Source organism: Schistocerca nitens, chromosome 6 (assembly GCF_023898315.1).
Source record: "Schistocerca nitens isolate TAMUIC-IGC-003100 chromosome 6, iqSchNite1.1, whole genome shotgun sequence".
Taxonomy (NCBI): Eukaryota; Metazoa; Arthropoda; class Insecta; order Orthoptera; family Acrididae; genus Schistocerca; species Schistocerca nitens.
In genome coordinates this window covers 529,227,786-529,250,720 of record NC_064619.1, presented here as the reverse complement: position 1 = coordinate 529,250,720, position 22,935 = coordinate 529,227,786, and the positions used below count along the sequence as shown (strand labels likewise).

Below are 22,935 nucleotides of genomic sequence, written 5' to 3'. Positions count from 1 at the left end.
AATGTTTGATTAGCATAAATCAGGGTTGGCTGTAACATCACAGCAATTTCATTATGCAGTGCACACAAATCAGACACAAAACCAGAACTAACTGGAGATTAAGGTTTAACTCTCATAACTCAGAGGGGGAAAAAAAATGAAATCAAAGAGACAACTATTTGCTTTTAATATTTATGTTTCATGTGAGTTAAATTTTCCATTAATGCAAGTATGCTATATCTTAGATAAAAGTGTTTTCAGCTTAGTTTATAGTTTATAAATATATTATGAAAGTAAAAATTTGCGCGTGAAATAACAATGGGGAGAAGTTTTGGGACAACTCAAGTGCTCTCTGTCAATCAAAAAAGAATTGTTATGGCAATAACTCTAACAATATTAAAAAGCATACCTTGTCTTTTGGTCCATTTACATGAATTCACATAATGTTACTGGCAATATTTTTGAAGTTATAAATTTTTAACTTTTTCATTTGCTTCTTTATTAATTTTTGACTCGTTCCATAATCAGGAAGATTTTTTTCCTTCATGCTCTTCAGGAAGTATGAAGTTGACACACATTACATGTTGTGGAAATGCTGAGCCATGATAGGCACAATAAAAAGATTCACACAATCATAGCTTTCGGCCATTAAGGCCTTTGTCAGCAGTAGACACACACACACACACACACACACACACACACACACACACACACACACACACACACACGCAAGTGCAACTTGCACACACATCTGCAGTCTCAGAGAGCTGAAACTGGTAGCTGGTGTAGTTTCAGCTCTCTGAGACTGCAGATGTGTGTGAAAGTTGCTCTTGTGTGAGTGTGTGTGTGCGCGCGTGTGTGTATGTGTGTGTGTCTACTGCTGACAAAGGCCTTAATGGCCGAAAGCTATGATTGTGTGAATCTTTTTATTATGCCTATCGCAGCTCAGCATCTCCGCTATATGGTGAGTAGCAACTTTCCTTCTCTCGTATTGTTACATTCCATCCTGGATTTTACATTGTTTGATATTACATGTTGTATCTTTCTTTATCTTTTCTCTACCATCCTGCTCATTTTTTAATAAAGTGAAGAGCTTGTAGCTGCCAGAGTACCATTTTTTTGTATTAGATCTGTCTACTTAGAAAAATGAAACTCCATAACTTTTTCATACTGGTAACTAGTATGGCATGTGGAGGATTCTACTGAAACAATGCTGTACATATTTATTGTTGTGAAGTCCAAACAAGGCATGCCACAGCATCATGCAATACTTGCCTTTAAACTTTCTTGTGTGTTTCTTGTTTCTGGGGAGTTGGTTATAGAATGGGGGCTATGAGGGGTAATCTTACAGGTACTGCTATCAACAAAAACAAGAGATATATATCAAACAATATACACAGGCAGAAAAACAATTATAACATCAGACATTACGAAATATGTAAGTGTTGAATATATAACTACTGAATATAAAGTAATAAAGCTTAGAATTGGCTTGAATAGAAAGAAAAGAGTTATTCAGTTTATTGAAGTCATAATTGTGAACTACAAAAGAAATACATGCAAAAGTATCTCAGAACAGATTTCTACCTACGGTGTTTTTTTCCTACTTTATTAGTGCTTATAGTGCAGTTCATCACTTATGACAGTCTTCTATATACATTTTAATGAAATTTCAATTAATTTATTGAAAATAAGGCTTCTGTCAAATAATGCTCCAAAATTGAATCTATAAATTTCTTAAAGCACATGATTGTTCAGCACATTGATATAATAAGTGAATGAGCTCTTTTGCAGTAAAATTCATTACTTTTATCCAGACTGTTTATGTTCTTTCAAGATAACTTATCAGACAGTTCTAACAACATGGTTATAACAAGTTGTAGTATATCCAATACCAATTCAAGAATCTTGTGAGTACAATTTTTGTAACTGATAAAACTCACCTTCAAAGAAGAAACAAGAAACTGAACTGTAATGACTATTGACAAAAACAGTGTTACAGAATTTTCTGAAGATGGAGTCTTCTAATGGTTCTTACTGCTAGGCCACCTATTTCATTAGATCTACTTAATTAGAAGATGGTCCTTGAGTGTACAGTTATCTCTGCCACTACTGGGATGATGTACAGTTCTTTCAAACGGGATTTAACCATCTTGATCTCTATGCTTATGATTAGTGAATGTGTTGTTTAATGCACAAGAGAGGCACTCTAAACAGTAACAATAACGCAAAGGTCACAGTTTAAGTTCATTCGATTGATTTTTTTATTGATGAGTAAAATGTCGAGAATACTCGACTTTGAAGCAATAGTATGTAACAGAATGCCCAATAAACATCTACACTGGAAAAATCAACTGAATGTAATGTTGTAATACATCCTGAGGACAGCTCCTGCAATCCTACCACCCAGAGAGATTTCATACATTGAGTCCAGCTAACTTCAGACATCACATTGTGGTTAATTATTTGTCATTGCAGCAAAATGAACATAATGTGACCCTTGTCTTACCAGACCTGGGGCAACTGAAATCAATGTAGGGCTAATGTCAATCTCAATCCCACAATTAATGAGAGGTCAACAAATAAAATTTTGGATCAGTATAGTGAATGAATATCCAATAGGCTCACATCTTCTTCCATTTCTGTTAACTGGAGTTGGAAAGACTGTGTAAGAGAAATTCTTGGACCAACTAGAACATATTTCTGTAGTGTTAACTTGTAACGTTGAGTCAACTTTGTGAAATCCAACTCACTTTTATCTTGGTGCTACCGAGCATGCAAATTAGACTTAACAATAATTTAGGAAAAGATAGACTGCTATTTAGTGTGAAGAAGACATGTTAATTTGCAGCCAGGCACAATTAAAGGACACTTACATGAAGCTTTCAGCCACAGCCTTCATCAGAAAAACAGAAACACTCACCATTCATATACACACATAAACAAACGTGTATGAATGGTGTGTGTTTCTCTTTCGCTGATGAAGCCTGCGGCTGAAAGGTTCATGTAAGTGTCTTTTAATTGTGCCTGTCTGCAACTTAATGTGTCTTCTTTATGGTAAGTAACAATCTATCTTTTCCTACCTTGTGGTATATTCTTACCTTGAGTTTCCATTGTTCAAATTAGAATTATTTAGATATGTTGATGACCTAAGCTTCACTCCAGAACAAATATTCATTTTACCTAAGTGGTATTTAAATTTTTTAACAATTGTCCAATATCACAAATCACCAGCTATTTACCGAGATAAGTATTGAATATCATATTGCAAAATGGACTTAGAAATGGGGAATAATATCAAAATTAAAAATAAATGTAAGTACCCCTAAAATGACACTGATACTAGTGACATTTCACAATCACAATGCCACATATGCATCTGGAAATATTATCTCGATTTTGGTGTTTTGTGTGACTGAACAATTTGTATTCATACCGAGGGGGACACATTATAAAGTACAGAAGAACAGTCTTGGTCCCAAAACAGGATTTTTTAAAATTTTATTTATCCTCCAATGAAGCATTTCACATTACACAAGGCATCTTCAGATTAACCTACGTGAAAAATACAACCTTTCATATAAATGGCATAGCCCCAATTTACCAAAATTGCACTAGCAAGAAAAAATAAAACAACTTACTGGTAAACCGCAGTGGTCAGAATTTGAAAAAAACATTGTGCAGTGTCCTACGAGATAAGAGTAAAATATATTGGAGTATGGCCAATAAAATGTTCATGAGCTAATAAATGGTCTAATGCACAAAAAGCCCAAAACACAAATAAAATAGGATATAGAAGATGTTAAGTACATGGGAAAATGCACCTAAAGCACATGAAAGCCCCAGCAGGTAGTTAAACTTGTCATTTTTTTCTATCAAAGGCCTCACATGGTGTCCTATAAAACACCTCCTCAAGAATAATCAAGAAGTTATCAAAAGCAAATAACTGCCTTAGTCTCACAAGAAGTAGGTATATCCATGTACATAGGTAGCTAATTATCTCGTCAGATATGCGGCATCATCCACATCCACTAAAATGGGATCAAGCCTCCATAGATGTGTCAGACAGTAAATATGTAGGAGTTGCAGTTGCTCATGCTCCCAGCTGTGCACATAGTATTGGGTATAGAAGTATAGGCTAGTATACACAGCTCACAGCAGATGGTGAATGTAGATGAAGAGCTGAAATAGCTATTAGGTTTCCAGATATAATCACAAAGAGAAACATAACAAACAGTAAATCCTTGTAAAAGATCTTACAGGTAAAACTTTTTTGTGCAGATGGGTCATAATAAACAAGAATAAATGAATTTTTAAACAATCAAAAATTATAAAAGTAAATTATATACCACTGCGGTGCAAATGAATAAAACCTACATGAAGGAACCAAGAGAACTAATTGCTCAGTGGGCCAGGCAGATGTTTATTGACATGTGCAGAATTATAGACAATAAGGGTAACTAGATGTGAGTATGAAGGTGACAAGCTGCCTAAAAGAATAAAAGATAAAAATCTGTTAGAAAATCCATTCTTAAGACAATAGGTAACAGTGAAAGCACATTTTTGATGCATTTAAACAAAAATAGCTTACAATGAAACATATGAATGGCAGAGAAGAAAAGTTGATGATCTACAAATTTTCTTGGCAGGAGGGAGAAATATATCAGTCCTTTGCGTAAGTGAACATTGGCTTACAAAAGACTGCATCAAAATCCTTAACAAATTAAAGAACTATGTTGTAGCCAGTAGCTTTTGTAAAAGTAGCAAAATCCATGGGGGGTTCCCAGATACCAATTAAAAATTCTTTAACATTTAAAGTAAGAGATGGTTTTAATTTTATAAATGATGAAGTCGCATTTGAAATGTGCTGTACAGAATTATAGGGGCAAAACATTGTAATAATTTTGTTATGCAGAGTCTCAGGTAAAGAAGTAACAAAAGTATTTCTGTTTAAACTAGCAATATTATGAAAGGTGTAGTTGCTACTCACCATATAGTGGAGATGCTGAGTTGCAGATAGGCACAAAAAAAGATTGTCAGAAAGTGAGTTTTCGGCCAACAAGATCTTCATCGAAAACAGACCAACCCCCCCCCCCCAACACACACACACACACGCGCGAATCAGTACCACCTACGACTGGAGCAACTGAAGGACATTCTCTGACAGGGTTTCAGCTATCTCACATCATGCCCTGAAATAAGGAATGTCTTATCCACTTCCTAACACACCCACAGTCTTTCTACTTGTCTCCTTTTCCTCTGCCCCCCCCCCCCTCCCGCCCCCACCCTCCATCTAACCTCCTGCCTGCACCTAGCTACCCTACCCTTTCTCCACCTCATCCCTGTATTCTCCCACAAGCAGCACTTTACCATCCCTCACCCTTGCGCTGCTATCCCTCCCCCTCCCCGCCCCAGCCTCCTCTTTACCCCCACCACCCGGTTCCCTCCCCCATCATGCGCTGCTGCTTGTGGTCTGGCCTCAGCAGCCAGAGACTGCGGTCGTGTGTGTGTGTGTGTGTGTGTGTGTGTGTGTGTGTGTGTGTGTGTGTGTGAAAAAGGGGGGGGGGGAGATATATCTTGCATTGATTTTCAATGAATGCCTTGTTGGCCGAAAGCTCACTTCCTGTCAGTCTTTTTGTTGTGCTTCAGTATCTCCGCTATATGGTGAGTAGCAACTATCCTTTTCATAATATTGTTACATTCCTTCCTAGATTTTCTGTTTAAACTAAGGAATCTCTTAGAGAAGTCAATAAAAAAGCAAAAAAAAATGGATTATCATAGCTGCTGATTTTAACATGTACATAATAAACAAATCCAGTGAATCACAGAATTTGTTGATCTAATTCAAGCATTTGGTTTCAAGATAAACTTCACAGCATTCACAAGAGAGAGTAAACAAACTGCAACCTGTACGGATAGTATGCTGACAAATTATCCATTTGTTGATACAAAAAAATTCTGCATTGATTTAAGTATTTCTGGTCATTCTGCACTGTTTTTGGAGCTACCAAAAGTAAATGAACAAGCCGTTACAAAAATGTGCATTAAATGATGCTTCAGTAAGAAAAATATAAACTTGTTTTATTGTAGGCTTAAAGAAATAAACTGGTCAGTGGATGAATGTACTACAGGTTCTAAAAATTATGTGAGTTTTTTGCATGCTTTTAAGGAAATATTTCCCCTCACAGTCTGCTATAAATATGACAAGTAAACTGAAATGGATAACTCCTGGTAAAAAAGTGTAAAGTGCCAGAAAAAGACATTTACATAATTAACTGAAAAGTAATATGAATTTAGATTTTATAAAGTATATAAAAAGGTATAAAATTGTATTTAGAAGGGTGGTACAGGCAACAAAAGAAATGGCACAAAAAATTAATCCTGAACCACAGGGCAAATAAATCAATAGCAGTATACTCAGTCATAAAATCTTATCTCGGTGTGATACACGGCAGTCCACAAATTTCCAAAAATTATGACAAGTGGCAATCCACTGTCAATCCCTCAGAAATATCAAAATATTTCAAACGTGTTTCTCACAAATGTAAGCAAAAACTTATGTTGATGTAAGTGGTTACTTAGGTAATATCCAACCCTTTGGTTCCAATCAGGATTGCAGGCAAGTTGTAAGTCAATTTGAATGAATTACAGCTAATACAGATAAAGATGTGAAAAAAGTAATATTATCCCTTAAAAATAAAAATTCCACTGGATGGGACAAAATACCCACCAGAGCAATTAATACAGCTTCTAGTGTAATATCTGAAATAATACATCAGTCCTTTGAAGAAGGATGCTTCCCAGATACTCTAAACTATGCAGTAGTAAAGCTATTATTCAATAAAGGCTCAAAGAAAGATGCAGGACAGTACCTTCCAATAAGACTTCCCTCAATATTTTCAAAAGTATTCGAGAAAGTTGTTGCAATCCAGATCCAGAATTTCATGACAATATCCAATATCACTTCAGTTTCCAGAAAAGGCTGATACAACATGTACTATCAACAGAATTGTAGAGATAATTTGCTTATCTCTGCGCAAATCACAAAAAGTCACAGGAATTTTCTGTGACCTTCTGAAGACTTTTGACTATATAAACCACTCTGTACTGTTTCACAAATTAGAAAGATGCAGAATAAATGATAATGCTGTGAAATGGTTGAAATCATATTTAACAGATAGAAAACAAAGGACAGTTGTAATGTCAGGTACAGGAAATTGTTTCTCAGAATGGAAAATTATTTCACAGGTAATTTCAAAAGGTTCAAACTGGGGCCAATCCTGTTTTTATTTTATGTAAACAATTTACTGCTGAACATAACATCACTCTCAGTCATGCCAACCTTTATTCAGGGATATAAAAATTTTAACTTTTCCATTTATTTACCTTTATGAACTGTTTTTCGTTTGTCCATACCAATCCAGAATTATTCATAGAAAGTCATTTTCAACATATGTACGATACAATAAACAAAGACAATTTCATATTGCTGTCTCACAGACAGAAACACTACTCCCAGACTCCACATTACACGGCTATGAAAATTTACAATAAAGTAAAAATGAAAAACTTTCATAGTATGGAACTAGATTTACTGAAGATTATGTACCATCCTAGTGCAAAAACATTATTATTCACTCATGGAATTTTTAAATTACAAAGAAGATTTCTTTGTAGAGTAATCAACAAATCTGTAATGATTTTTGTAAATTGAGATTGTTTTTGCTCTGTTTGACACATCATATGTATCTCTGGTACATTATCTATATTGAGGAGTCTCCTGTACTTTAAATCAATGATTTATATACATATGTCATAACACAATAAAATTCTGATTCTCAGTATTGTGGCTAAAATTAATTTTGTAGATGTTCATCTTTTCAGTCAAAATTAGGCCTCAAATATGTTAAATATTGTACGATACAATGTACAAAAAAGCTTTTTAGCCTTAATACTGCCTGTTCAACTGAGAACTTAGTTCTCTTGGTTCGTTTGTGCAGGTTTTATTCATTTGTACCACAGCAGTATCACTTTTATACTTTTTTATTTTTTAAAAAAATTTATTTATTCTTGTTTATTATGACCCATTTGTATAAACACTTTATCTGCAATTTTAAGCAAGATCTTTTATATGGCTTTACTGTTTGTCAAGTTTCTCTTGGCGATTATATATGGAAACCTAACAGCTAATGCAACCCATCGCCTACACGTGCCATTTGCCGTGGGCTATGTTACTAGCCGTATACTTCTTGTATGTGTCTATGCTCACTACCGTATTCACAGCTAGACGAATGAACAACTGCATATCTACTTATTTGCTCTGTGATGTGTCTATCTAGGTGTATATTCGATTTCAGTGGATGTGGACAGTGCTACACATCTGGCAAGGAAACCTGCTCCCTATTTATACATACATACCTGCTTCTGGTGAGACTAATCTGGTTATTTACTTTTGAATACTCCCTGACTTTTGAGGTGATGTTTTATAGGACACTGTGAGGGGCCTTTATAAAAGCATTGACAAGGGTAGCTATTTGCTGGGACTTTCATGTGTTTCAGGTGCATTTTCCCATGTATTTAACATCTTCCATATATCAGTAAGTTAGCTTTTTATATAGTTTTAAATTTTGTTTGAGTGTGGGCTTTTAGTGCATTAGACTGTTTACTGGTTTTCGAACATTTTACTGGCCATATTCTAATATATTTTATAGGGCACTACACCATGTTTTTTGAAATTCTGATCAAGGCAGTTTCTGCTGGGACATTTGAATGCATGGCATCCTATGAGCATAACACAATATTTTGCCAGTAAGTTATTTTATTTTTTCCTGCTAGACCAATTTTGCTAAATTGAGGTGATGCCATTTATACGAGAGGTTGTATTTTTTCTCATAGGCCAATCTGAAGATGTCTTATATAAGGTAAAAAGTGTCACTGGAGGATAAATACGATAAAAAATCCAGTTTTGCAACCATGACGCATTTGTTCTTCCATACTGTTATCACTGATTGCTGCACCTCATCACAACATATTCAAAAAAAGTTCTGTTACATTATAAAGTGTTGTTAGAGCAGCTGCACTTGAATGTATTGCAGCTCTGTCATTGCCTGAGTCAATATTGGATAATGTAGTTTGAAACGACTGACAAATTTCAGGGCAGTTTAAAAATGATTGTCTGGATAGTATGACCACCTCCTGGCAGGTTAATTTTTATTTTTTATTTATTTATTTATTTTGATTGGTGGGACCATAGCCACCAACATTTCACATCTTATTTTGCTATATTTGTTTATCTCCACCATTACTGAAAGTTTCTCCCAGTACCATCGGAAAAACTGGAACAGACTAAAGGCATCATTTGTGAAGTGTGTAACAACTACAGTAATTACTGTATCATGTTTCTCATCCTTATTAAATATTTACAAACACAGTTCTGAAAGTTGGCATATCAAAAAATACGTGCCCTAGTAATACAGGTAACAAAAATAACATATAAAGCTGTTCAGTAGGACCTTAAAATATTTATGTTAAAACTGATGTTGTTTAAATGAATTATTAGTTCCGAAATATGTTGGTATCAGGTTGCGACACGAGTAAGCTAGCTGAGAAGAGAGACAGCTCTGGCATCAAATTTTTTTCAAAATGGATTACCAGTTAGAATGTGGAAATGGCTGGTGTTCATCTTTCACAACAATACCAACAGGATTCTACTTACAGCATACATTCAGATAATACTAAGATGTACAAATTGTTAGTAATTATTCTTCAGCCATCAAATGGAGTAGCACTTTCTCACAATCTTCAATTGTTTTATCTTTTCGTTGTGGTATTTCTATGTAATTCACTGTAGGTGGCACTGAGAGTTGTCGTAAAGTAAAGACACATTTTTTGTTTTCCATTCACACTTATTGTCTTCCTATCATCTTGAATAACTAGTAGTTGGATTGTTTTACTTCATACTACTGGATCTGAACTCATGTATGCTCCTTCTATATAGTTGTGATGAAATGTACACGAAGATCCATAAGCAGATAATTCAGAAATATTTCCCACATCCCATCACATAGTGAGAGCCGATAGCTATCATATACTTGGGAAGTTAACCGTAAAATGGGAATGAGGGGACATGGGTATGCTATAAGCAGGAGTCAGTATCCAAACTACTAAAGCTGAAATGGGCAGTAGTGCCACTGGTTGTTGAGTCAGTCTTCATACACCATCCGTGCAAAAGATTCTGAGACTGATTTTATTCCTGGCATATAAGGTAAGTCAATGCAGAAACTACAGTTGCAGCTTCAACTAACAATTATGAACAAGAGATGGTGCATTCCACCTGTCAGTTGTGGGCACGCAGTGTTAAGTGGTGGACGTGTGACTACTGTGTCAGTATTATTGTGCCACAAATTGCAATGGAGCAAGATCTCTCTATCGGGCGTTCAAGACATTCTCCAGAATATTTTAAAAAATACAAAACTGAGAGCATAGCTTGTCCGGCATGTCTTGTCTCCCAATATAAACAACAACACATGGACACCTGGCATGACTTGACTGAAATGTAAACTACAGACAGTTCTTTTCTGAAAAAAAAATCATCATGGATGACATGACTTGGTGTTATCAATACGAACCTACCATAAAATACAGAGCAATATTCACATGAAGGGTCAATACTTTGCCACATAACCAGCATTCAAGACAATGTGCTGCACAACTAACAATATCCCGAAGAAGCATTTTTTTGACAGTTTCATATGGTTTGACAAATGTTCTGTGTGTTGTACTCAATGGGATGAGACTATGTAGAACACCTGAAGGATTAAAATGATTTCAGTGTTTCTCCATATTTTTTTTATTAATCCAGTCTCAAACTTTTTCGGACTGGCGAGATATAAAACAACTTACACCTCACAATACCCAAAGTTGTGAAATGTTGGACTTAAATGTTAACTTTATGGGGGGAAAAAAATTAATTTAACTTATTTACACTGGTGCAGATAGACACAGAAAATTCTATAATAGGTTGGTGGAAATGTGAGTCAGAATATCTATATCCCAAATATAAAATAGTATCACCTCAGTGAATTCCACATGTAGAAGAATATAAAAGATGATTAGTTAAAAATGGAATTACCTCCAGACTACATACAAAGTAATAATAATATTTTGATAACAGAAATTTAAGGTTGGAAAAAAAATATTTATGCAAAGCATGGAAAGGAGTAGAGAGTACCGAGTAGGAGAGGAGGGTGAGACGAATAGCTCTAATTTAAGTACCAAACTTACCACAAAATTGAAAAGTATAGCATAATATATGAAGAGAGAGAAGGGGGAGGGGGGGGGGGAGAGGGAGGGAGGGAGGGAGAGAGAGAGAGAGAGAGAGAGAGAGAGAGAGAGAGAGACACTGACTTTTGAAAGGATAAAGTAATAAAATGCTGACACAGGGACTCAGTAATGTTATGCTAAATTTGTAGTCATCTACATCATGGCAGTCACTATTCATGTCTACATCATGGAAGTGGCCATTCGTTCAGGTAGATGGTTAGTTAACTGCCATATTAACATGTAATCCTGCATAGTAACCACAGCACAGCCTGTACATGAAGTGGCTGGTTTTGTTAAAATTTTATTGCTGATTCGCTTCTGTGTCAAACATCACCCTTATCTACACTAAGCTCATTTTGATCACTGTTGTTGTCAGTTACAGAAAGACTGGTTTACTCATTAGTCAGTATGCCATCAGGAATCAATAAACTTTGTTTGACAATATGCATGAACCACTCAGTGTTGATAGCACTGTTTCAGAATTAGCCTTTATTAAGGGAATGACATCCTGCTGGTGAGATAGCATTTCAAAATGTACTTTTACAAATCCTGGAAATATTATGATCTTTTTAGTTTTGTGTAGGCTTTCTTTATATGGTATTGTTTTAGGCCACATGTTTTGCTTAGTGGTTCAAGCAAGAAGTGCGAGTGATTTTTTCAGCCACTCTTGAAATTTGTAGTTGGTGTTGAGGTGATTGAGGATGTATGAACCATACAGCAGTATTTCCACAATGCTGCAGCTCTGCAGCCCACTGATCCGTAACTTCTTTTAAATGGTTCATGCCATGTCCCTCAAATATGAATCACAGGGGCCAATAGGAAAGCATTCTGTACTGAATAATCCAACTGGGAAGTAGTCACATATGGTGTCCCATAAGGTTTCAACCTAAGTCCATATTTTTCTTTGTGTATATTAACCATGAACCATGGACCTTGCCGTTGGTGGGGAGGCTTGCGTGCCTCAGCGACCACAACGCAGGGGTATCTGTTGAGAGGCCAGACAAACATGTGGTTCCTAAAGAAGGGCAGCAGCCTTTTCAGTAGTTGCAGGGGCAACAGTCTGGATGATTGACTGATCTGGCCTTGTAACATTAACCAAAACGGCCTTGCTGTGCTGGTACTGCGAACGGCTGAAAGCAAGGGGAAACTACAGCCGTAACTTTTCCCGAGGACATGCAGCTTTACTGTATGATTAAATGATGATGGCATCCTCTTGGGTAAAATATTCCGGAGGTAAAATAGTCCCCCATTCGGATCTCCGGGCGGGGACTACTCAAGAGGACGTCGTTATCAGGAGAAAGAAAACTGGCATTCTACAGATCGGAGTGTGGAATGTCAGATCCCTTACTCGGGCAGATAGATTAGAAAATTTAAAAAGGGAAATGGATAGGTTAAAGTTAGATATAGTGGGAATTAGTGAAGTTCGGTGGCACAAGGAACAAGACTTTTGGTCAGGTGAATACAGGGTTATAAATACAAAATCAAATAGGGGTAATGCAGGAGTAGGTTTAATAATGAATAAAAAAATAGGAGTGCGGGTTAGCTACTACAAACAGCATAGTGAACGCATTATTGTGGCCAAGATAGACACAAAGCCCATGCCTACTACAGTAGTACAAGTTTATATGACAACTAGCTCTGCAGATGATGAAGAAATTGATGAAATGTATGACGAGATAAAAGAAATTATTCAGGTAGTGAAGGGAGACGAAAATTTAATAGTCATGGGTGACTGGAATTCGTCAGTAGGAAAAGGGAGAGGAGGAAACATAGTAGCTGAATATGGATTGGGGGGAAGAAATGAAAGAGGAAGCCGCCTTGTAGAATTTTGCACAGAGCATAACTTAATCATAGCTAACACTTGGTTCAAGAATCATAAAAGAAGGTTGTATGCCTGGAAGAATCCTTGAGATACTAAAAGGTATCAGATATATTATATAATGGTAAGACAGAGATTTAGGAACCAGGTTTTAAATGGTAAGACATTTCCAGGGGCAGATGTGGATTCTGACCACAATCTATTGGTTATGAACTGCAGATTGAAACTGAAGAAACTGCAAAAAGGTGGGAATTTAAGGAGATGGGACCTGGATAAACTGAAAGAACCAGAGGTTGTAGAGAGTTTCAGGGAGAGCATAAGGGAACAATTGACAGGAATGGGGGAAAGAAATACAGTAGAAGAAGAATGGGTAGTTCTGAGGGATGAAGTAGTGAAGGCAGCAGAGGATCAAGTAGGTAAAGAGACGAGGGCTAATAGAAATCCTTGGGTAACAGAAGAAATATTGAATTTAATTGATGAAAGGAGAAAATATAAAAATGCAGTAAATGAAGCAGGCAAAAAGGAATACAAACGTCTCAAAAATGAGATCGACAGGAAGTGCAAAATGGCTAAGCAGGGATGGCTAGAGGACAAATGTAAGGATGTAGAGGCTTGTCTCACTAGGGGTAAGATAGATACTGCCTACAGGAAAATTAAAGAGACCTTTGGAGAGAAGAGAACCATTTGTATGAATATCAAGAGCTCAGATGGCAACCCAGTTCTAAGCAAAGAAGGGAAGGCAGAAAGGTGGAAGGAGTATATAGAGGGTTTATACAAGGGCGATGTACTTGAGGACAATATTATGGAAATGGAAGAGGATGTAGATGAAATGGGAGATAAGATACTGCGTGAAGAGTTTAACAGAGCACTGAATGACCTAAGTCGAAACAAGGCCCCGGGAGTAGACAACATTCCATTAGAACTACTGATGGCCTTGGGAGAGCCAGTCATGACAAAACTCTACCATCTAGTGAGCAAGATGTATGAGACAGGCGAAATACCCTCAGACTTCAAGAAGAATATAATAATTCCAATCCCAAAGAAAGCAGGTGTTGACAGATGTGAAAATTACCGAACTATCAGTTTAGTAAGTCACAGCTGCAAAATACTAACGCGAATTCTTTACAGACGAATGGAAAAACTGGTAGAAGCAGACCTCGGGGAAGATCAGTTTGGATTCTGTAGAAATGTTGGAACACGTGAGGCAATACTAACCTTACGACTTATCTTAGAAGAAAGATTAAGAAAAGGAAAACCTACGTTTCTAGCATTTGTAGACTTAGAGAAAGCTTTTGACAATGTTGACTGGAATAATCTCTTTCAAATTCTGAAGGTGGCAGGGGTAAAATACAGGGAGCGAAAGGCTATTTACAATATGTACAGAAACCAGATGGCAGTTATAAGAGTCGAGGGGCATGAAAGGGAAGCAGTGGTTGGGAAAGGAGTGAGACAGGGTTGTAGCCTCTCCCCGATGTTATTCAATCTGTATATTGAGCAAGCAGTAAAGGAAACAAAAGAAAAATTTGGAGTAGGTATTAAAATTCATGGAGAAGAAGTAAAAACTTTGAGGTTCGCCGATGACATTGTAATTCTGTCAGAGACAGCAAAGGACTTGGAAGAGCAGTTGAACGGAATGGACAGTGCCTTGATAGGAGGATATAAGATGAACATCAACAAAAGGAAAACGAGGATAATGGAATGTAGTCAAATTAAATTGGGTGATGCTGAGGGGATTAGATTAGGAAATGAGACACTTAAAGTAGTAAAGGAGCTTTGCTATTTAGGGAGCAAAATAACTGATGATGGTCGAAGTAGAGAGGATATAAAATGTAGACTGGCAATGGCAAGGAAATCGTTTCTGAAGAAGAAAAATTTGTTAACATCGAGTATAGATTTAAGTGTCAGGAAGTCGTTTCTGAAAGTATTTGTATGGAGTGTAGCCATGTATGGAAGCGAAACATGGACGATAACCAGTTTGGACAAGAAGAGAATAGAAGCTTTCGAAATGTGGTGCTACAGAAGATTGCTGAATATAAGGTGGGTAGATCACGTAACTAATGAGGAGGTATTGAATAGGATTGGGGAGAAGAGAAGTTTGTGGCACAACTTGACTAGAAGAAGGGATCGGTTGGTAGGACATGTTTTGAGGCATCAAGGGATCACAAATTTAGCATTGGAGGGCAGCGTGGAGGGTAAAAATCGTAGAGGGAGACCAAGAGATGAATACACTACGCAGATTCAGAAGGATGTAGGTTGCAGTAGGTACTGGGAGATGAAGAAGCTTGCACAGGATAGAGTAGCATGGAGAGCTGCATCAAACCAGTCTCAGGACTGAAGACCACAACAACAACAACATATTAAATTTGTTTCCTTTGCATATGACGTATACAATGTACTAAATAGTGACTTTGTAGTTTTAAGACGAACCATTAATAATATTTTCACTGACATCATATCTAACTAAATCAGAAAAATTTAAAGTTAAGAAGAAAATAAAGGTCAGTGTATGCCGTTGAGAACTTTTAAGATGTTTGTACTCAACATGTGAATAAAATATGAAAACTTGGAGATAGGAGAGGCTGAAAGTGTCAAGTTCTTGGGATTATGATTCGATTATAATTTCAGTTGGGAAGAAAGTACCACTGAACTGCTGAACCAGCTAATGAAATCTGTAATTGCCAGCAAATGCTGCTTGCTGTAGGTGATATAGAAATAAACATGATAACATATTTGAAGTCAAAATTTCCCACGTCCAATAGTGTGTAATAGAAATTATTGCAGTTCCAAGAACTTCCTACAGAAACATGTTCAACTAGATATACTAAAAGCGGCTTCTGGTATGTATATAAACAGTCTACAAAGTGTCCATTATACAGAACAAACATTATCAGCACCTCTGATATGTGATTATGCTAGTATACTGCGATCAGTTTGTGACCTGTGAAAAGTTTAACTGATTTTTTTTTTTTAAGTATTAGATAAAAACAGCTGCTGAATATTACAGGAGGAAGAGCAGTGGATTTTTATCAAAGCAGCTGTTTTTCTCATAACCTAGAGATAATTATCATAATTATCACTTTGAGCAAGTCAGTGCTAGCTATAGTTTGTTAATAGCACTCTTTACAGAAGCAGCCCACAGCAGTTACTTCTGCCTGTTGTTGCATAACTTGACTTATCCCATGTCTCTGGAGCTCTCCATCAGGATGGGAGTGACAAAACATCTTGTGTGAATGAAAAAATGACTTGTACATCTGAGAGTCATGATTTGTAAGAAGAGGAAGTTTTTTTTTTCTTTTTAAAAAAATTAAAGTCTACTTTTTCACCAGTGTTACTACCACTGGAAGAAGACCAGAAACATCCAGATACTGTGGTTATCTGATGAACTGAAAGTAGTAGACAGTTGTGTGTTGTTTAAGTAATGTGTAAGTAAGTAAAAAGTGTAGCAGTCTTGTTCTCAGACTTCATTTTTACTGCATACGTCAGCCTAGTTCTATATCTGTCCCACCAATGTTCTTGTAAGACTGTTAAGAATGTATATTTTGTCCTAACTGTAAATGTTGCAATGCATTACTTGCAAACAATTCCACATCTTGGGACCAGAGTTAGGAGACGGCAGTGTAACAATAATGACTAATTTCTTCATGACATTTACAGACATGATGATTTATGACTACAGGAGTGAATAATACTGAAAGGAAAATTATGTGACATAATTCCTGGTCAGTAATAACCTACAGGAGGTGAAATATCTGCACTATGTGGCAGTCATAACTAGTAGTTCCTCCTTTGGGGAAGAGAGAAAGCTAGGTTGGGAAGGTTAACATGGAAAGTAGATCACTCAGACCCCAGAATGGGAGGGACCTCACCTGTTCTGAGGATGAGGCGAAGCAAAGAGGCATTTGCTAACCTTCTCAACCTATCCTTCTCTCCTTTCCTAAGGAGGAGTTACTAATTCCAAATGCCACGCAGAACATATATATTTTGCCTCCTGAAGAATGCCTCTTTGCCTCCCTCTCCTCAAAGCAGGTGGGTCCCTCTCATGTTGGGGTCTGAGTGACGTGCACTTCCTTTTGAACATTTCCTAACTTGGCCTTCTCAGTTCTCTGAGGAGTGAATGATACATATCTTTTCTGTCAGTTTATTATCTTATCATATTTGAATTTCTGACCTGTTTTGCTTTTATTTAGTTGCTTATCAAAATATAGAAGTCATACTTGAGATAATATGTATATTCTAAAACTTCTTTACAATACTGAAGCTTGTGCATAGTATTACTTTCCTAATCTCCAATACACTGTGTTTGTTTGCATTAAAAATTAAGCAATGATAAAAAGATAAGAGTGCAGCTAAACTGAAATAATATTACAAAAGAGAAATATTTTTTTTAATGAAAAGGGTAGTTGCTACTCACCATATATCGGAGATGCTGAGTTGCAGAAAGGCACAACAAAAGAACTGTCAGAAAGTTCGCTTTCAGCCAACAAGGCCTTTGTAAAAAATAGACATCAGACACACACACACACACACACACACACACACACACACACACACAAGTGCAACTTATGCGCACACAACCATAGTCTCTGGTAGCTGGAGCCAGTCTGGTTCCAGCTGCCAGAGACAGTTATCATAGGTGTGTGAGTTGTGTTTGCATGAGTGTGTGTGTATGTATGTGTATGTTGTCTATTTTTGACAAAGGTCTTGTTGGCTGAAAGATAATTTTCCAACAGTCTTTGTCTTGTGCCTTTCTGTTACTCAGCATTTCCTATGTATGGTAAGTAGCCCCTATCGTTTTCATTATATTGTTACATTCCATCCTGGATTTTCCATTGTTTAAATAAACTGTTTTGGACTGTATGTTATAAAATTTTGTTACCTGCCAGCTTGCTTATTAGTTTCAAGGAGTTCTGTCTGCCACTGTGATTCTTCTTTCAAGCAAGCCAATGCCTCGCAAAAGTTGGCGCCAATTTCTTTTAGGTGAAGAATGTCAAGATGATAACCCTACAAAGAACAAGCATTTGTTGTTTACCACTGACATTGTGTTTGCGGAAAGAGATATCAGAACAATGAGAGCCATCTATTCATCTATTCATTTTGGAAACCATTGTTTAGTGGCTTTACATTAGTTGGTTGGTTAGTTTGTTACATATTCCATGGATCATTTTGCACAATAGATCATAATTATGTGGGATGAGTCATTTTACATTCACATTGCAAATTAATTTGTATATAAAGTTACATTCTGAACACTTCTAAAGTTTTTAACTATAAAAAAAATAAAAATAAAAAAAATAAAAAATAGATTACAGTTAGTAATTCCCACCCACAAACTACTACACAATACAGTAATAGAAATTCTTCTATGGAATAGGAGTTGTCAAGGAGAAACTTTCTCAGTTTGTTATCAAATTTTACTTTGCTTTTTGCCAGACATCTTATATCACTCAGTAAATGATCAAAAATTTTTGTTGCGGCGTTATGCACCCCTTTTTGTGCCAAAATCAACCTCAATATGGAGTAATGAATGTTATTTTTGCTTCTGGCACTGTAATTACGTACCTCATCATTCCTTTTGAACCGTATTGGATTATTTACAACAAACTTCGTGAGGGAATAAATATAGTTGCAGCCGTAGTCAGAATGCCCCACTCCTTAGAGAGATGTCCGCAAGATGATTGTGGGTGAGCACTACACATTATTCTTAAAGCACATTCTTGTGCAATGAAGACTTTTGTTCTTAAAGATTAGTTATCCCAGAACATTATTCCATCGGACATTACTGAATGAAAATATGCCAATTTACTGATTTGTCTCTCCCCAAGATTTACAGTGATTCTACATGCAAAAGTGGATGAACTATGTGGTTTTAGGAGTCGCAAAGCATGTTTTTCCAATAAATTCTCATCCATACAGACCCCAAGAATTTTGAGGTTTCCACCCTATTTATTATTTCCTCAGTGTGCATTATATTTATTATTGGTGTAGTACCTCTAGATGTCCACAATGGAATATGCTGTGTCTTTTAAAAACTAAGTGAGAGTCTATTCACAATCATCCACTCAATGTTATTTTCAAGAACTTCGTTTACCATTTCTTCTGTTTCTGTATCTATATTTGGATTGATTACAATACTAGTGTCATCCGCAAAAAGAAATAATGAGGAATTAATGAGGAACAGTAGAGGATCTAAGACTGAACCTTGGGGAACCCCATATGTGATTTCTCCCCAGTCAGAATTATGTCCCTGGACTATATTGTTTGAATTACTAAGTAAAACTTTCTTTAACATTATCCATTGGTTGGCTACACCATTAGTCCTATAAAACTTTAATTTATCTAGGAGAATACTGTGATTCACACAGTCAAATGCCTTAGAGAGGTCACAGTAAATACCAACCAGCTCTATTATACTTTTAATGCTTGTGAAAACTGCAGAGTGGACATGTAAATGGCATTCTCAGTAGAACAAACCTTCTGAAACCCAAACTGTGGTGAGATATTACTCTAGAATATACCATCATCTCAAAAATTCTGGAGAATGATGTCAGCAGTTATTGACATCTCTCTTATCACCCTTAAAAAAAAGAGGGGTTTAACAACGGCATATTGCCTTGAGTTAGTGATGCATTATGTATTTCAGATGGCTGAAAGCAAGGGGAAACTACAGCCGTAATATTTCCTGAGGGCATGCATCTTTACTGTATGGTTAAATGATGATGGCATCCTCTTGGGTAAAATATTCCGGAGGTAAAATAGTCCCCCATTCGGATCTCCGGGCGGGGACTACTCAAGAGGACATCGTCGTCAGGAGAAAGAAAACTGGCGTTCTATGGATTGGAGCGTGAAATGTCAGATCCCTTAATCGGGCAGGTAGGTTAGAAAATTTAAAAAGGGAAATGGATAGGTTGAAGTTAGATATAGTGGGAATTAGTGAAGTTCGGCGGCACAAAGAACAAGACTTTTGGTCAGGTGAATACAGGGTTATAAATACAAAATCAAATAGGGGTAATGCAGGAGTAGGTTTAATAATGAATAAAAACATAGGAGTGCGGGTAAGCTACTACAAACAGCATAGTGAACGCATTATTGTGGCCAAGATAGACACAAAGCCCATGCCTACTACAGTAGTACAAGTTTATATGCCAACTAGCTCTGCAGATGATGAAGAAATTGATGAAATGTATGATGAGATAAAAGAAATTATTCAGGTAGTGAAGGGAGACGAAAATTTAATAGTCATGGGTGACCGGAATTCGAGAGTAGGAAAAGGGAGAGAAGGAAACATAGTGGGTGAATATGGACTGGGGGAGAGAAATGAAAGAGGAAGCCGTCTGGTAGAATTTTGCACAGAGCATAACTTAATCATAGCTAACACTTGGTTCAAGAATCATAAAAGAAGGTTGTATACATGGAAGAATCCTGGAGATACTAGAAGGTATCAGATAGATTATAGAATCGTAAGACAGAGATTTAGGAACCAGGTTTTAAATTGTAAGACATTTCCAGGGGCAGATGTGGACTCTGACCACAGTCTATTGGTTATGAACTGTAGATTAAAACTGAAGAAACTGCAAAAAGGTGGGAATTTAAGGAGATGGGACCTGGATAAACTGAAAGAACCAGAGGTTGTACAGAGTTTCAGGAATAGCATTGGGGAACAATTGACAGGAATGGGGGAAAGTAATACAGTAGCAGAAGAATGGGTAGCTCTGAGGGATGAAGTAGTGAAGGCAGCAGAGGATCAAGTAGGTAAAAAGACGAGGGCTAGTAGAACTCCTTGGGTAACAGAAGAAATATTGAATTTAATTGATGAATGGAGAAAATGTAAAAACGCAGTAAATGAAGGCAAAAAGGAGTACAAACGTCTCAAAAATGAGATCGACAGGAAGTGCAAAATGGCTAAGCAGGGATGGCTAGAGGACAAATGTAAGGATGTAGAGGCTTATCTCACTAGGGGTAAGATAGATAGTGCCTACAGGAAAATTAAAGAGACCTTTGGAGAAAAGAGAGCCACTTGTATGAATATCAAGAGCTCAGATGGAAACCCAGTTCTAAGCAAAGAAGGGAAAGCAGAAAGGTGGAAGGAGTATATAGAGGGTCTATACAAGGGCGATGTACTTGAGAACAATATTATGGAAATGGAAAAGGATGTAGATGAAGATGAAATGGGAGATACGATACTGCGTGAAGAGTTTGACAGAGCACTGAAACACCCGAGTCGAAACAAGGCCCTGGGAGTAGACAACATTCCATTAGAACTACTGACGGCCTTGGGAGAGCCAGTCCTGACAAAACTATACCGTCTGGTGAGCAAGATGTATGAGACACGCGAAATACCCTCAGACTTCAAGAAGAATATAATAATTCCAATCCCAAAGAAAGCAGGTGTTGACAGATGTGAAAATTACGAACTATCAGTTTAATAAGTCACAGCTGCAAAATACTAATGCGAATTCTTTACAGACGAATGGAAAAACTGGTAGAAGCCGACCTCGGGGAAGATCAGTTTGGATTCCGCAGAAATGTTGGAACACATGAGGCAATACTGACCCTACGACTTATCTTAGAAAATAAATTAAGGAAAGGGAAACCTACATTTCTAGCATTTGTAGACTTAGAGAAAGCTTTTGACAATGTTGACTGGAATACTCTCTTTCAAATTCTAAAGGTGGCAGGGGTAAAATACAGGGAGCGAAAGGCTATTTACAATTTGTACAGAAACCAGATGGCAGTTATAAGAGTCGAGGGGCATGAAAGGGAAGCAGCGGTTGGGAAGGGAGTGAGACAGGGTTGTAGCCTCTCCCCAATGTTATTCAATCTGTATATTGAGCAAGCAGTAAAGGAAACAAAAGAAAAATTCGGAGTAAGTATTTAAGTCCACGGAGAAGAAGTAAAAACTTTGAGGTTCGCCGATGACATTGTAATTCTGTCAGAGACAGCAAAGGACTTGGAAGAGCTGCTGAAACGGAATGGACAGTGTCTTGAAATGAGGATATAAGATGAACATCAACAAAAGCAAAACGAGGATAATGGAATGTAGTCGAATTAAGTCGGGTGATGCTGAGGGAATTAGATTAGGAAATGAGACACTTAAAGTAGTAAAGGAGTTTTGCTATTTAGGGAGCAAAATAACTGATGATGGTCGAAGTAGAGAGGATATAAAATGTGGACTGGCAATGGCAAGGAAAGAGTTTCTGAAGAAGAGAAATTTGTTAACATCGAGTATAGATTTAAGTGTCGGGAAGTCGTTTCTGAAAGTATTTGTATGGAAGTGAAACATGGACGATAAATAGTTTGGACGAGAAGAGAATAGAAGCTTTCGAAATGTGGTGTTACAGAAGAATGCTGAAGATTAGATGGGTAGATCACATAACTAATGAGGAGGTATTGATTAGAATTGGGGAGAAGAGGAGTTTGTGGCACAACTTGACCAGAAGTAGTGATCGGTTGTTAGGACATGTTCTGAGGCATCAAGGGATCACAAATTTAGTATTGGAGGGCAGCATGGAGGGTAAAAATCGTAGAGGGAGACCAAGAGATGAATGCACAATGCACTAAGCAGATTCAGAAGGATGTAGGTTGCAGTAAGTACGGGGAGATGAAGAAGCTTGCACAGGATAGAGTAGTATGGAGAGCTGCATCAAACCAGTCTCAGGACTGAAGACAACAACAACATGTATTTCAGATAAGACTTGGCTTATTATAGGGGAACAAATTTTTAATACTCTATTGGAAACACCATCACAACCAGATGAGCTTTTATTTTTGAGAGTATGTATTATTTTCTTAATTTCAGAAGGAGAAGTAGTGATACA

General features: G+C 36.9%; 1 protein-coding gene across 5 annotated transcripts in view; it reads right to left on the bottom strand.

Annotated features, from left to right (window-relative positions):
* Positions 1-22,935, bottom strand: part of LOC126262566 (cytosolic carboxypeptidase 1-like) — a 524,760-nt gene that overhangs the window by 14,742 nt on the left and 487,083 nt on the right. For 3 of the 5 annotated variants that reach the window (XM_049959267.1, XM_049959266.1, XM_049959268.1), the window contains exon 22: positions 17,997-18,121. In XM_049959267.1, the coding sequence (XP_049815224.1) occupies positions 17,997-18,121 (125 nt within the window). Of the gene's footprint in view, positions 1-1,254; positions 1,337-17,996; positions 18,122-22,935 lie in introns of all 5 variants that reach the window. The other 2 variants (XM_049959269.1, XM_049959270.1) reach the window with 2 other exon arrangements.